The 16,156-nt window shown below is 39.2% G+C and overlaps 1 protein-coding gene across 7 annotated transcripts in view; it reads right to left on the reverse strand.

Moving 5' to 3' along the window:
* Positions 1-2,573: 2,573 nt before the first annotated feature.
* LOC108247080 overlaps positions 2,574-16,156 on the reverse strand; it is a 34,508-nt gene continuing 20,925 nt past the window's right edge. For 4 of the 7 annotated variants that reach the window (XM_025010272.2, XM_017434952.3, XM_017434953.3 and 1 more), the window contains 9 exons: positions 13,933-15,730; positions 11,501-11,674; positions 10,952-11,125; positions 10,631-10,804; positions 9,823-9,993; positions 7,370-7,546; positions 6,951-7,127; positions 4,614-4,787; positions 2,574-2,843 (listed from right to left, as the gene is read on the reverse strand). In XM_025010272.2, coding sequence (XP_024866040.1) covers positions 2,822-2,843; positions 4,614-4,787; positions 6,951-7,127; positions 7,370-7,546; positions 9,823-9,993; positions 10,631-10,804; positions 10,952-11,125; positions 11,501-11,674; positions 13,933-15,730 — 3,041 coding nt within the window. In that variant the 3' untranslated portion in view covers positions 2,574-2,821. The remainder of the gene's footprint in view (positions 2,844-4,613; positions 4,788-6,950; positions 7,128-7,369; positions 7,547-9,822; positions 9,994-10,630; positions 10,805-10,951; positions 11,126-11,500; positions 11,675-13,932; positions 15,731-16,156) is intronic. The other 3 variants (XM_025010273.2, XM_017434951.3, XM_017434954.3) reach the window with 2 other exon arrangements.

The raw sequence follows: 16,156 nt of genomic DNA on the forward strand, positions 1-16,156 counted from the left end.
TGAGTTAATTAGCTGATTAGAGTGTGGTACCAGGTGCCATCAATTTTGAACCTTTTCACAAGATTCTAATTTTCTGATATGATGAATTTGAGATTTTCATTTGTTGTCATTTGTAATCATCAAAATTAAACGAAATAAACATTTGAAATAAATGAGTTTGTATGTAATGTATGAATATAATATACAAGTTTCACTTTTTAAATGGAATTACTGAAATCAATCTACTTTTTCATGATATTCTAATTTTATGACCAGCACCTGTATATCAGTCACAAAAAGTTGTGCTTTAATGACTCTTGAATATCTTTGCTCACAGTTGTAGAGAACAGTTGGCGTTAATTAAAAGCTGAGAAACAGCTAATATTTATTTCATCATTGACAAAAATTGCAGAAAAATATTTTTTCCAAATAAAGTCATTTGAGTCTTGGCTCATGCACATAAAGATTCATGTATTTTTGGAATGTTCTGATTAGAATTAGATGAACAACACTTCCTGTAGCATACATGAAGCTGACGATGCCAGAAACATTAAGTTTAATTTTAATCTCAACTATATTTCTTATTGTTGGGCTAAACTAACTGGTTAAGGTTTTATCAGTAAAGTATAAATAATGTATTACAAGACTACCCAAAGAATGGAAGAACAGGTTTTACTATATGAAATGTCATTAGTAAATTCACAACACCCATATTAGCAACTAGTTGGACTTTTATTAATAAAGTAACATTTTTATGGACAAAATGGAAATAATTTAGGATTATTAGACTAGTGAACAAAAGAATAGTCTTACATATAAGGAAACATTACGCTAAGAACTAGTTAAGTAAATTTGCAACACTTTTATGCCAGCTGAAAGCAAGCGCTAACGGGTAGTTAGCTTAGCCTGTCCTTGTTTTGTAATGTTAGCGCTAGGCTAACTGACTGCTTGAAGTAGCTTTATGTAGAGCACAACATGAGAAGCACATCATCTTCTCCAACTCTTAACAAGACCACGAAATATACCGTATTTCCCTAAAACATAAAATGACTCTTAACTTTAGCATTGACAATGAGCTGAACACTGAATGTAACTTTAACATTGCCAGCACGTCAGCAACTGTAAATGTGAGGTCATTTCCTAATCAACAACTTTTGCACATGAAAGCATATACATTTATGTAATTTTTGCAGTTTAAATGATGTTTTATATTGTACAGCAGTGTGCTTTTTATTGTGTGTGTGCCCAAGTGTTGCTTAAAGCCATGTATTTGGATATTTATTGTGCATTAATAGGTGTGTAATATTGGTCACAGTAGATTATGATTGTGTTTTGGCTTAACTGGTCACGTCAGTAGGCTTTCATCGTGTCTCAGAGATTATGATTCTGCTTTGTCGAAGTGCACTTTGTCCAGTAACACTGGTGATTGTTCCCTTTTCTTACATTTAATAATAAACTTTAAAATAAACTATTGTTTGTTTTTGTTCTTTTACTTACTACTTTTAACCATTCTCGAGATGAGGTTAATTGTTTGCTAGGATTTTGCTCAACAGAAGCTGATTCCTGAAACTTTTTTAATCTGAATTAGTACATTGGGGATTAGTTAGTCACTTTGTGCTGCAGAGGGAGCCGTAGAACTGCTCAGCAAAGCTCAGTGCGCCTCTCGTTTGTGGCCAATGTGATTTGTATCTCAAAATACTGCCAACGATCTGAATCAATAAAGATGGTGGTCCGGGCACCTGATCTGGGTAGAGATGTCTAGGTTTCCCCCTAAATCCCTAAAGGCCACTTTTAAAAAAAATGTCCAGTTTACTTTTACTACATTGGGGGTGACCGGGGGATCATTATCTGTTGTGACCACCATTTGTCTCACTTAGTGCAACACATCTCCTTCTCATAGAGTTGATCAGGGTGTTGATTGTGGCCTGTTGTGGAATGTTGGTCCACTCCTCTTCAACGGCTGTGTGAGGTTGCTGGATATTGTCAGGAACTGGAACACGCTGTTATACACGCCAACACACAGCATCCCAAACATGCTCAATGGGTGACATGTCCGGTGAGTAACGCTGGCCATACAAGAACTGGGATGTTTTCAGCTTCCAGGAAACGTGTACAGATCCTTCCAACATGGGACTGTGGTACAGAAATGAACATTCAGCTCAAGGGCAACAGCTCTGGAGGACATTCCTGCTCTCAGCATGTCAGTTGCACAAATTGTGTGTGGCATTGTGCTGTGTGATAAAACTGCACATTTTTAGAGAGGCCATTTTTGTGGCCAGCTTCAGGCACACCGGTGCAATAATCATGCTGTCTAATCAGCATCTTGATATGCCACACCTCCGAGGTGGATGAATTACCTCGGCAAAGGAGAAGTGCTGACCGACACAGATTTGCGAACATTTGAGAGAAAAAGACAGAAAAAGTTTTAGATCTTTGAATTCAGCTCATGAAAAATGGAGGCAAAAACAAAAGTGTTGCATTTATATTTTTGTTCAGTATATATATTTACCAGTTATTTGTGTTTTTTTTTATTATTAGTCACCATGGATAACTGCAGTCCTCCTTAGATAAGTGCAGCAAAACGAAGCAGATGCTGAACTTTTATAGCTTTATTCAAAAATTTTACAACATAATTCCAGTTGGACTAATGGATCATTTTATCTACTAATCATTTCAAAAGTGACTTTAATGTACAAAGAGAGATTAAAAAAAGCGTCAAACCAGACAGACATCAAAATAAAATACTTCGCATGCTGGGGATATCAACTGAAACTACAGAGATCATCGTCGATATCCAGCCTCTCGTCTGTGGATCACCGGGACACAGCATATCTTCTTCCCATCACAAAAATCCTCTCCTCCAACTGCAGAAAGAAGAATGAAGAGGAGAGGCGATGAAGTCCTGTTAACCGACTGTTGTGGCACATCGATTATAAAGAGCAGCAGGGAGTCATGTGAGGTGTATTCAGAGCAGCGTGCAGCGTGGCCAGATTCCTTTCAGCCCTCATGTAAACACGTTGGGCCTGAAGCATCAAGTCTGTGTCCTCTGCAGCTTCCATGCAAGTCCCCAGTGGAAACTGCATTTGGGGGGGCTAGAAGCATTGTGTGGTGAAATACTAAAACAGAAAGTAACTAGAAGCACTCGGAGAGCACCAAGGCCACAATGTGATGAAAATAATAGTACGATTTGGATCATAATCCGGATCAATCCAAAAAAAAAAAAAAAAAAGGTTTAAAACAAAAACAACTGGAACTCTATTCTATTTACAGAAGAGAAGTTCAGTTGTTTTTGTTTTAACCTTTTTTTTGGATTTACCATGTCCTGGATAACTAAGAGTCTACACCAGCATATAATCTGGATCAACACCAAAATATAATCCATTGGTTTTTTTGCTTCAATCCCAACATTTCCTGAACATTTCATCCAAATCTTTTAGTTTTTATCTGATCTTTGCTAACAGACAGACAAACAAACCATCGGACGCAACCCGAAACAGAACTTCCTTGGTGGTAGAAACAAACGAGTCACATGTAGGAGCAGAGACAAGTTTTTAACAAAGGGGTTACCTATGACCTTGACCTTTGACCCCATGAACACTGAAATCAACAGGCATCATCTTTAACCCATGACGTGTCCAGCTGTGGAGTTTGACATTCCTACACAACACTGTTGCAGCATTAGAACACTAGGTCAACTGTGATGTTGGCCTTTGACCCCATGATCTTGAAATCAATGGTGATCACCCTTTATCTAAAAGGTGCCCAATAGTGCAGTTTAGTTTTCCATTCATTTCATGGTTGAATAAGTAGATCATAAGGTCATCTGTGAGCTTGACCTTTGACCGGATCACCACTACCATTTAATCACTTGTTCCATGTACCATATTTGACGTTTCCTGAAAATTTCATTAAAATCTGTTCAGAACCTTTTGAGTAATCTTGTACACAGATAGACGCCACTGAAAACAACCTTTTTGATAGAAATAATAAACAGTTTCTGCAGTTTCACCACCACTAAAACATTGCCATTGTAGAGATTTATGCTGTGTGAGACATGTTGCCTCACACAGCACCATGAGAAACCAACGTTGTGTGCATGCTCAAAAGCATTGTGGATCTATAACATGTTTTGTGTTCTTAATATGAAGGCCTCACCAAGACTAAACACATTCTGGCTGTTGTTTGTTTTGTTTTTTTTGTAAATCACATGAAGGTCGATCATCCAGTCGATCAGAACCCTGGGCGTGGTGGACTTATGGATCAAGTCAAGTCAAACTTTTTAAACAGGTTTTTATGTTTTAAGTAGATTTCCAATAAGATAAACATGAAAACAGTGCCAATACAAAATACATGTGGTAGGATTTTTGTAGGAATGAGCTGCTGATAAAAACGCTTGGTGAGGGCATAGGAGAAAATCTCAAAAACACTGTAACCATTGGGGGAAAAAAATATTTGGTGCACAGCAGCCTCATGATTGCCTTCACAATGAGGAGGACTTCCAAATTTGTCACTTCCTAATTGGATGTGTAGGTCATGGAGAGCTTAGAGTCCTAATCCAATATGATTGGAGGCTTAACTGAATTTATTGCAATGCTGCGAACAGAAGCCTTAAATGCCTCCAAACATCCACTGACCTCAGAGTCTCCAGTTTGTAGTCTGGACTCTTCACAAGATCCAACAGCTGCTGAACGTCCGACTCCTGCAGGTTGTTGTTACTCAGGTCCAGTTGTGCAAGGTGGGAGGGGTTGGACTTCAGAGCTGAGACTAGAGCAGAACAGCTGACCCTTGACAATCTGCAGGTCCTCAATCTGAAAACACACACACACACCATATGTGAGCTGAGGCTGACAGGATGCAGCTTAAATCTTAAATCAAACAGAACAAGCCAAAAGGTCCCCATTACTCTTCATGACAACATGTTGCTGCTTCAATAAAGAAGAGCTGACTTCAGCTCTAAAACTCTGTCAGCTGCTCAAGCTGCTCCACTGATACAAACTCATGCTGTGAGGCCAAATTATTCAAGTTTGTGAACAAATTTATGTCAGTGTACTGTAAATAAATTTTAAAAAAAAACCAGCTGTATATTTAAATGTAAAACTTTAGGTGCTAGAACAAGCAGACTCAGAGTGTGTTATTGAGATATTTTCTGTTCGAGTATTTTAGTCAGTAAAATCAAGTGTTAAACAACTCAATTAGTAATAATATACATATTTGTCACTGTGGGAGTTTTTAAAGGGAATAAACAATACTTTGAGTAAACCACTGAAGGAAAAAAAATAGATGCAATAAGCGAGTGCCATAAGTGTGCCCCACCTAAACTAATCGTTGAAGCACCTTCTGAACAGGCGCCAGTCTTCTTAGGAAGGAGTTTATCACAAGGCCACACCTTGACTTGGTAATATTTGCGCACTCTTTCTAACAAAAGTTTGCATTTGTTTCCCTTGTGCTGCCACCACCATGTCATTGCGAGTATGGTGTTCATTTGGTGATCTACAAGTCCACAAACCTTTTGGAATTGTAGCCTAAAAGTTCAACTTTGGGTTAATCAGACCACAATGCGTAGCTTTTGGGAAAATGTAAATGATCGCTCGCCGTTCATGGTGGCAGGCAATATGAAATTCAATCCAGGCAGTCAGATTCAGACTAAATTCAATAATATACAGTTCAAACCATTCCATTTATCATTTAATTCAGTAAAACAAAACACTCCACACAGTACATTTTCTATCCAAGGAAGTCAGATGCCTCCATTGAATGAGGCAGCAGGTAACAGCAGAAACAAAAACTCCCTTTTAAATGAAGACGCCTCCAGCAGAACCAGAACCAGTCTCAGGATGGGGATCCACCTGGCTTGACTGGCCGAGGTTAGAGAGGACAGAAAGGACACACAGACAAACACCAAAGCACTCAGTCAGGAGAACTTTGTGTGGGAATAAAGACGAAAAGAGAACACAAAGTTATTGGCAGCAAGAACATGAACAGTAAACGGAAGGGAAACAGCAGAGTGAGGAAATGGGGGTCTTTAGTGCTGTTTTGTCAGTGTAGTTTCCCCATTGGATGTTTCCCTGGCTCTTTGTTTTTCAATATATTTTCAAATCATTCATTTATTGTGCTCGGGTTCTCAAACTCATTGCCAGACCCAACGAGGCAGGATTAGTGGCTTATCCAGGTAACTTCAGGTTCAGTTTGGTATTTTCTGTTTCACAAAGCCAGTTAAGCCTGAACCCGGGTCTGTTACTGAGACAGCTGATGCTGGAAACCTAACCTGGTCTGGAGCAGATTGTTGACAACACAGGTCAACATACTGCCTTTCAACTAATCCATGTCTTTATAAGATGGGGTGGGGTGGGAAATAAAAAAGCCACCGTTGTGCAACTGTCTCCACCTGTCAAAGTTCCACCGTTACATTTCACTCCTTTATGACAGAGACCTTACGTTGCGTACAACAGAAGTTGATTACTTTAAACTTTGTTCCTAACAAATGCTTTTACATAAGAAACTCATTGTTTTTTTATAATAAATACCTTCAACCTAAAGATGGCACCTAGAAAAACAATAAAACTACAATATCGCTGCAACCTCATTACAGTATAAGCTAGATCCAATCGTGCTTTAACGAGATGGCAGAAACTTTGATCAGTTAATTCATTTTGTGTATTTGCCGGCGTTTTTTCTCACATCTAGTTTTCCATTTACATGAACCAGCAGTCTGAGATCCTGTTTTTTTTATTGAGTTCATAATCAGCTTCCTAGTACCATGAAGCAGAACAACTCATTGTTAGGATTAGTTAAGATCTTTTGAAGAAACACTTCGCAGTAAAGGGCACTGTTCGGTTCTCTGAGTTATTTTGAAAAATACAGAAAGAAACTCCAAAAGAAACCGAAGTACCAGTGATTTTAGTGTCTTTGCCTCAAAGAAACTTTTTATTCTCATTTTCATCTAAAAACAAATGTAAACCATATTGTCTGACCTTAGACTGTTCAGTCCACAGTGTGGACTCTCCAGGAAACCACAGAGCTCCTTCACGCCAGGATCCTCCAGACTGTAGTTGTTACTCAGATCTAGGTCCGTAAGATGGGAGGGGTTGGATTTCAGAGCTGAGACCAGAGCAGAACAGCTGATCTTCGTCAGCTTGCAGCGTTCCAACCTAAATGAAATAATTTGTTTAATGTGACATGAAGCCATCAGGATGCAAGATAAAACAGTCAATCACAACAACATATAGAGAGTTAATATATATGACAACATGCTGCTGCTTCAGTAAAGAAATGGAACTTTCGTTGACATGTTGTAAGAAGCTCTGAGAAAAGAAATCAACAAAATCTTTACTGTCAACACAGCTTTGACATAATGCTTATCGCAGCGCAACTTTAAAACATGGTGTCTGACCTCAGAGTCTTCAGTCTACACCGTGGAGCTCTCAGAAACCAACAGAGTTTCCTCACTCCAGAATCCTCCATGGTGTTGTTTCCAGCCAGGTCCAGGTCGGTCAGATGGGAGGGGTTGGATTTCAGAGCTGAGGCCAGAGCAGAGCAGCTTACCTTTGACAGCCGGCAAGTCCTCAATCTAAATGTAGAATAAAACAGTCAAACAGAACAGGTTACAGAGCGCCAACATGCTTCTGCTTCAATAAAGATGTGGTGACTTCAGATCTTCAACTCTATCAGAGCCACCAGCAGCTCCAATCTGGATGGGTAAGTTCAGCTAAGGCATCACATTAGAACTGTGTGATGTTAACATTTGAAAAGTAATGTCCATGTTAGTTTAGACAAGAAAGCCTCATAAACTATCATCATTTTAGCTACGCTAGCTAATGTGTTAAGTGCAATAGGAAAGAAGAACATAGGAGAAACTACACCGTCTTCTCCTTTTTGCTGACATTTTTACAGTTTAATCAGATGTATGTCAAATGGGACTTTTTATTCTGAATTGTTCCAGTACAGGCAGCAATGTCCTTGGAAAGCAGCTCATCTCAAAAGACATGAAATTCTCTCTTGCTGGATGTTGAACGAGGGGAAATGCGGCTCATGGGCAAAGTCACTCTTGTGCTTTATTGTCATTTCTACTCGGATTTTCAGTGTCTGTTTCCAAAATGTTCGCTCATTCACTCACTACACTGTGGTCATTACATAATAGAATATATAGGGGATAGGGAACAGCCAGGGGTTTCTACAATTTGAACCCTACCTGAACACAGCATACTTCATCATTTTGCACCGAGTAGTCAATCAGGTGTCACTTAAATACATTTAAGTAAGATATGTTGGGATGCACGCCTGACTGTGAGGTGGTGGACAACATATTTTTGCTGGTTTTGACTCAGAAAGTGTAATTAGTGTCTTCTGTCTCCACAAGACTGATGTAAAATGTATTTACACATATTTGTTCCAATTTTTGTCTGATTGCATCTTTTTCCACAACCGCGGACTACAGCTGTAACTATTTAAAATTATGAATTTATATCACCTCTAAAGTACTCCTGTACAGAACAACTGATTTTGAAGTTGTAATATGTGTGTAATCATCAAGCCGGACAAGTTTAGGATTAGTTTGCCTTTTCTTGTCCTTTCTCCAGCCCTACAGTTCAGACGGAAGGAGAAGAGTCACCTTATATCAGAGTTGTCAAAATAATTAAAGGATTTTCAGTGAGTTAAAAAGAAAAAAAAAATCAAATTTTTAAGATGGAGATGTTAACATTAGCCTTGATTAGCTGCTGTGTCCGCTCAGGCCGCAATCCATTAAATGGTAAATGGATTTCACTTCCATAACACCTTTCTAGCCAATCAGGCCACTCAAAGCGCTTCACAACCCAATCTGTGCTCTCATTTACCCATCCACACACATTCACACAGCACTCTACTACAGCTAATCTAAATACATCATTCTGTGAAGACTAATCAGTGATTTTAAACTTTTCATACACTAATGAGGCACATCAAAGGTAATTAGAGGTTCAGTGTCTTACCCAGGGACACTTCAACATGTGACTGCTGCCAGGAATTGAACCACCGACTCCCTCAATGGAGGAAGACTGCTCTAAGTACTAATCCACAGCCACCCCCACTATGGTCTATTTCCACCAATGTTGTGTCCAACTTCTGTGCATTACTTTACTGCACCACATAGTTTTTAGGGCACAAAATTTCCAATAGCACCACAAAATGACTGACTCACAATAAAGCGCACTACACAGTGAATGAGTGGACAATTTGAACAAAGCCCATGTCTACTGGCTGGAAAAATTATCTGTTCATTGTGATTTGGGACTGAAAAATAAATCATTTTTGAAGCCCTGAATTCTGAACCCGACAAAGATGATTTTACTTACGTATTTGCAAATTATACTTAAGCTTAAAAATGAAAAACTACTTGCATTTTAGGTTGCATTTTTCACCCATTTCATTTTCTCGTGATGGTCCCAATAATAAAAGAATAAATGTGAGCAGTTTTAAGTCCTAGTCATGGGAAGACAAGAGCAGGTGAAGTTAAACATGCACTGGAACCCAGAACAGGAGGTGTTTCCACAGAAAGCACAGATGGATTGCAATAATAAATTAAACAAAGACATTAACAGATTAACTGACTGCCAATAATAATCATTAGTTGCAGCTGTATTAAAGAGCCTTTTAAAGTACTGAACCATCAATCAGTGATAATAAATATCTAATTTCAGAAATTTTAAATGAAATAAATTGTATGTTGACATAACCTCAAACAAAAGAAAAAAACTACCATGGAGATCCTCAGTGGGGATCAGTAGAATATGTTTTATGTCTGCAGTTTAGTGTCAACACAACTTTCACATCAAATTAAATTCATCACAAAACTAAAACACCTCTGACCTCAGAGTCTTCAGTCTACAGTATGGGCTCCCCAGAAATCCACAGAGCTCCTGCAGAGAATTCTGCAGAATGTTCCCACTCAGGTTAAGTTGGGTCACGTGGGAGGGGTTGGACTTCAGAGCTGAGCCCAGATAAGCACAGCTGTTCTCTGTCAACCAAGTGTTCTCCAATCTGCAAGAGGAATAAAACAACTGAGCTAAGGTCAATGTGGTGCACATTAAAACAGTTAAACAGAAGTTTAAGAGTGCACAAGTATCAAATGAGAGGATGCTGCTACTTCAGTAAAGGCATGATGAATTCAGGTTTGAGACACTGTCAGCTCCACTACATGCTCCGTCATTAAAAGTTTGTGTCGTGCAGCCAAAATATTCAAATTTCAAAGAAAAAAAGGAGTCTGAAAGACTATCTGTTTTTATTGGAAAACGTAAAGATTTGAGACATGCAAATCCAGAGCTTGTTACTGTGACATCTTGTGTTTGAATATTTTTTTTGTATATATACATATATATATATATATATATATATATATATATACACACACACAAACACACATACAGCCAAACAAGTGTTGAAAAATGAATGATTGATTGTATATTTAATAATGGGGGATTTTAAAAAAAATTGTCAAAATACATCTTTTTCTTTTAATTTTTTTTTTCAGAAACTCAAGCTCTTTTAAAGAAAATAGATGTTGCCATGAAGATCCACAGTATGTAACAATATATTATTGGCCATGTTTGCAGTTCAGTGTCAGCACAACTTTCACATCACAGTAATCTCAGCACCAAATTTCAACATGTTATCAGACCTCAGAGTCGTCAGTCTACAGTGTGGACTCTCCAGAAAACCACAGAGTTCCTTCACTCCAAAGTCAAACAGGTCATTCCCACTCAGGTCCAAGTTTGAGAGGTGGGTGGGGTTGGACTTCAGAGCCGCAATCAGAGACAAACAGCTGATCTCTGACAACCAGCAGCGCTCCAATCTGATTGAATGAAAAACAAAATGCGTGAGCTGATCCAACATGGTACAAATATTCCAACAGGACAAGTTTCACTATAATTTTAGTTCAGCGTCAATAAAACTTCCACATTATAATAATCTAAGCAGAAGATAAGCTTTGATGTCTGACCTCAGACTCTTCAGCCTACAGTGAGGATTCTCCAGAAAACCACAGAACTCCCTCACTTCAGAGTCGGACAGGTTGTTCCTGCTCAGATCCAGCTCTATCAGATGGGAGGGGTTGGATTTCAGAGCTGAGACCAGAGCAGAACAGCTGATCTCCGACAGGGTGCATTTCTCTAATCTGTGAAAAAGAAAGTGAGGATGCAGGTTAAAACAGAAAAAGGAACAAAAATAACAAAAACATAAGTGTACAAAAAATAGTTTTACAGAATGTACACACCACAAAACACAACCAACCATTGTTTAATGTGGTCAAATGTTTTTAAAGGTTAAAACAAGCAAATACAATTGCTATAAAATATATGTTATTGTTTTAAAAAGTAAGAAGAAAGTCTTAACTAGACACTTAGAAAAACTGAAAACTTAAAAAAAACCCTGCATATTTACATTAAATTATTGAATGAATGGAACAATCATAAATAGATACATTTTGAAGAGGACATTAATACTTGATTTGACAACCAATTAAAACCTACAACAGTTCTGGAGGACTGACCTCAGAATCTCCAGTCTACAGTTTGGACTCTCCAGTCCAGAACACAGATGCTTCACACCAGATTCTTTCAGATTGTTGTAACTCAGGTCCAGTTGTGTTAGATGGGAGGGGTTGGAGTTCAGAGCTGAGGCCACGACTTCACAGTGAGATACTGAGAGGTGGCAAGAGCAAAGCCTGTAATCGAAGAAAATGTAAAATCAGTCATAATAAAATCAGACAATATGGATGATAAACAGAATCAAATCATATGATGGTTAAACTGATGTCATAATCTCATGAACATCTTCCACCTCTGTGCTTCATCTTAGTTCATTTGACTGTTTGACATGACACAGTAAGTCTCTCCAGTGTCTTTCGGACCTGCAGTCTTTTATTCAGAAACTTTGTTATGATTTAATCTGCAGAGGAAGCAGGGAACATAATGTTACATTTATGCTTCTATGATGTCCACAGTTTGTCAGAGGAAGCTGATCCAGAGTCAGAATGAAGATGTCTCAATTAGAAAAATATATTTTGCTCCTTGGGAGGCTGACGTACTGAAAGGATAGGGACATGCTGACATTTGTGTTAAGGTTGTTGCAGCATTTCCTGCTTTGCTTGTAGTCTGTTGACTTATTTGCTCTCTTGAGTCTTTGGATTTATTGGTTCTATTTCTTTGTGTCAGATGTTCAGTTATTCCTCTGCTTCCTTTAGTGATAGTGGTACATGTAATAAATTTAGTCTTATAGTATATTTGGATCAAGGTTGGTGGTATTGGAAGCACAGCACTGTGCTATTGAAAAGCTGTTAGGTAGCCAGGGCCCCTTAGTTAAAGCAGAGCCATCAAGAGTGAAAACCCATAGTCATCCTCCAGCAGAACCCAAGCAGCTGGGACCTCAAGCCAGCTGGGTGGCGGTTCAGAGGAGATATAGTCTTAAGGCTAGGCTTGTGGTGAACCAACAACCTGCTCAAGATCATACAGGTTTTCCACATTCAGCGACTCACTTGCTGAGAAACCAACTCTGGTAATTGGCAGCTCCATAATCAGAAAGGTAGCGTTAGAAACACCAGTGACCACAGTCAAACTGTGGAACTATTGCATGAAGTAAGAGGGGTGTGCTTACTTTCCTACTGTTTAAGATCTCGTGAGAAGCGACATCACATCAAATTTAAGTAAAATAAATTAACACAACAGTATAAAGTTAGCACTTAGAAATTGAGAACAATATTCTGAGTTTTGGCATGCTCTGGAAGCTAGAATTATCGTCATCCAGCCAAATTCTGTCTAAGTCAAAAACTGTATGACTGTACAGACTGAGCTTAATAAAGTTCTGTTAGCACGATCATTAGACGTCTTCTGTAATGACAAAGAGTAATACTGTGAATAAAATTTGTTAAAACCGTTTGACTAATTTCTTATTAGATAAATGAACACATTCATTTTTCAGCACATTTCAAAAGATTTGACAATTAAAAGACATTTCTTTTCTATAAATCATTTATTCTTTCAGTCTAAAGAAAGTGTAAAGGACAATGTAGGACACTCTGTGTAGATTAGATGCCAAGTGTGTATAAACTCTGAGAGTAAACAACTTTATCCGGGACAATACCAGGGATTCGGTCAGAGCAGAAAGACCCTTTGTCAGGATTTGGGGTTATTGTGTTCTTGTTTCTCGTTCATGTTTCAGATTGGGTTCATTGTTTCTTTTGTTTATGGATTGTCTTCATGTTTAGTCTTATCTTTTTTTCCATTTTTGTACTCATGTCATCTTTCACGTCTTCTCAGTTTATCACATGTTTACCTGCCATGCACATCTACACCCGTCCCAAGCTTTGTAATCACTCAGCTGTGTCCACTTCCCACTGATTACCCTCTGTCTTTAAAACCCGGTCATCTCCTCCACTTACTCACTGGTCCATTGTCGCTTTCACGATCTGTCTGGTTCCCCCCATGTCTTGCCTCTAGTAGTATTTCGTTCATGTTTGGATTTACTTTGTGTTTTTCTTTTTTCTGCCAAGTCAGCTTTTGTTTTTCTTTTATTTATAATAAATTAATTGTTTTTTTTAACCTCACATAATTTTCCACCCCACCTGAGACCTTTTAGAACAGTTGCTGAAAAGATGAGTGGAGGTCCGAGGGTATAAAAGGAGGGGTCACTTTAGCTACAGAACTTATTTTTGGCACTTAAGTTAGGTCTTATAAGACTTTTGATGAAATGTGAAAACCTGAGTAGACGCTTATAAACTCATTAGCAATATAAGCATATATATGTTACATTTTGAACCGTTAAAGTTTGTTTTGTGATTTCCATTAAAAAGATTTTATCTAATGAAGATTACCAACCAACTCTAACTTGATTCACACTTGTTTCCCCCGTGCCTCTAACAGCAAGAAAAATTTAAACAATTATTCTATCCAGACTTAGAATGTTAATGAACATATCTGGACTCACCGAGCCTTTCTGCAGTTCCTAACAGCTGGAATCAGTCTCAGTCGTCCCTTATCTGATGTGTTGTATACCTTCAGGTCCAACTCATCCAGAACCTCCTCTGACATCTGTAGCATGTGGGCCAGAGCTGAGCACTGGATCTCTGAGAGGTTCTTCATGGATCTGTTCTCTGACTTCAGGAACTCCTGGATCTCCTGATGAACTGAGAAGTCATTCATCTCCATTAGACAATGAAAAATGTTGACGCATCTCTCAGGATCTCTGTCTGGAGAGAAATAATCAGTGTTTATCTTCTTCAGGTTGCTGATGACTCTCAGGATGATTTCTGGACTGTACCCTGTCTGACCCAGGAGGCCTCCTAAGAGTCTCTGGTTGGACTCCACACAGAGGCCATGAAGGAAGCGAACAAACAGGTCCAGGTGGCCATTTTTGCTCCTAAGGGATTTCTCCATGACTGTGAGCAGGACGTCATCCATAGATGGGTAATTGTAGTCTTCTCCTAGGAAGGTTTGTATCACTTTTATGTTCCACTTGCGCAAAGAGTGGAACATGAAGACTGCAGCCAGAAACTCCTGGATGCTCAAATGAACAAAGCAATAGACTGGTTTTTGGAAGATCACACACTCTCTTTTGAAGATCTCTGTACAAACTCCTGAGTACACCGAAGCCTCTGGGACATCCAGACCACACTGCTCCAGGTCTTCTTGGTAGAACATGATGTTTCCTTCCTTCAGATGTTCCAATGCCAGCCTCCCCAGTTTCAGAAGAACTTCCTTGTCAGCCTCTGTCAGCACCTGTGAACCTGTCTCATGTCCCTCGTGGTACTTGTTCTTCTTCCTCTTTGACTGAACCAGCAGGAAGTGTGAGTACATGTCAGTCATGGTCTTGGGCAGCTCTCCTCTATGCTCTGTGGACAACATGTCCTCCAGAACTGTAGCAGTGATCCAGCAGAAGACTGGGATTTCACACATGATGTGGAGGCTCCTGGATGTCTTTATGTGGGAGATGATTGTGCTGGACAGTTTTTCATCACTGAATCTTTTCTTGAAGTACTCCACCTTCTGGGTGTCAGTGAAGCCTCGTACTTCTGTTAGCCTGTCAACACATGAAGGAGGGATCTGATTGGCTGCTGCAGGTCGGGATGTTATCCAGACTAAAGCCGAGGGAAGCAGATTCCCCTTGATGAGGTTTGTCAGCAGCAGGTTAACTGGTGACTTCTCTGTGACGTCAGAAACAACCTTCCCGTTGTTAAAATCCAGTGAAAGTCTGCTTTCATCCAGACCATCAAGGATGAAGAGAAGTTTACAAACAGACAGCTTCTCTGCTGGGAGCTTCTGTAATGATGGATAGAAAACATGGAGCAGCATGAGAAGACTGTATTGCTCATCTCTGACCAAGTTCAGCTCCCTGAATGAAAGCAGAATCACCACACAGACATCTTGGTTCTCCAAGCCCTCGGCCCAGTCCAGAGTGAACTTCTGCACTGAAAAGGTTTTTCCAACACCAGCAATGCCATTTGTCAGAACCACTCTGATGGCTGCATGCTGCTCAGATTTAAAGATATCATGGCACCTGATTGGAGTGTCCTGGAGGTTCTTGATCTTGGAGGCTTTCTCAAGCCGCCTCACTTCATGTTGGGTATTAACCTCTTCACTCTGTCCCTCTGTGATGTAGAGCTCAGTGTAGATCCTGTTTAGGAGGGTTCTACTTCCTGTTTCGTCACTTCCTTCAGCGACACATTCACATCTCCTCTTCAGACTGATCTTATGTTCATCAAAAACCTCCTGCAGACCAGCATCTGCTGAAAAACAACAAACAAGACAAAAGGGAAACAGTCATCCTAATCAAACAAATTCAATTCATCATCATTCATTCTTCTTCCTTCTGAAGCCCATGTCTTTAGTTAAACATCAACAAGGCTTTCCTTTCTTTTAGAATCACTGTAAAGTCTTCAGTAAAACAGTGAGTCAAAGGTGAGGTGTTAAAGTTAAAACGTGAGCAAGACTAAACTCAGAACTGCAAAGATTTGTTTTGAAGTTACTGTAGTCCTGAAAGCTGAACTCAGAAGAACACAGAGTTCTTCAAAGTGTGTTGAGACCCAGGCTGTTGTCTGCTTGTCACAGTGATTGACTAAAGTTGTTTTCTATTGTTGTTTTCTGTCTGAAAAGTTGCAAATGAAACTGAATTGTTACTAGGTTTTTGATATTGATATCACAATGTCCCATAC

Source organism: Kryptolebias marmoratus, linkage group LG12, assembly GCF_001649575.2.
Source record: "Kryptolebias marmoratus isolate JLee-2015 linkage group LG12, ASM164957v2, whole genome shotgun sequence".
In the NCBI taxonomy this organism is placed as follows: Eukaryota; Metazoa; Chordata; class Actinopteri; order Cyprinodontiformes; family Rivulidae; genus Kryptolebias; species Kryptolebias marmoratus.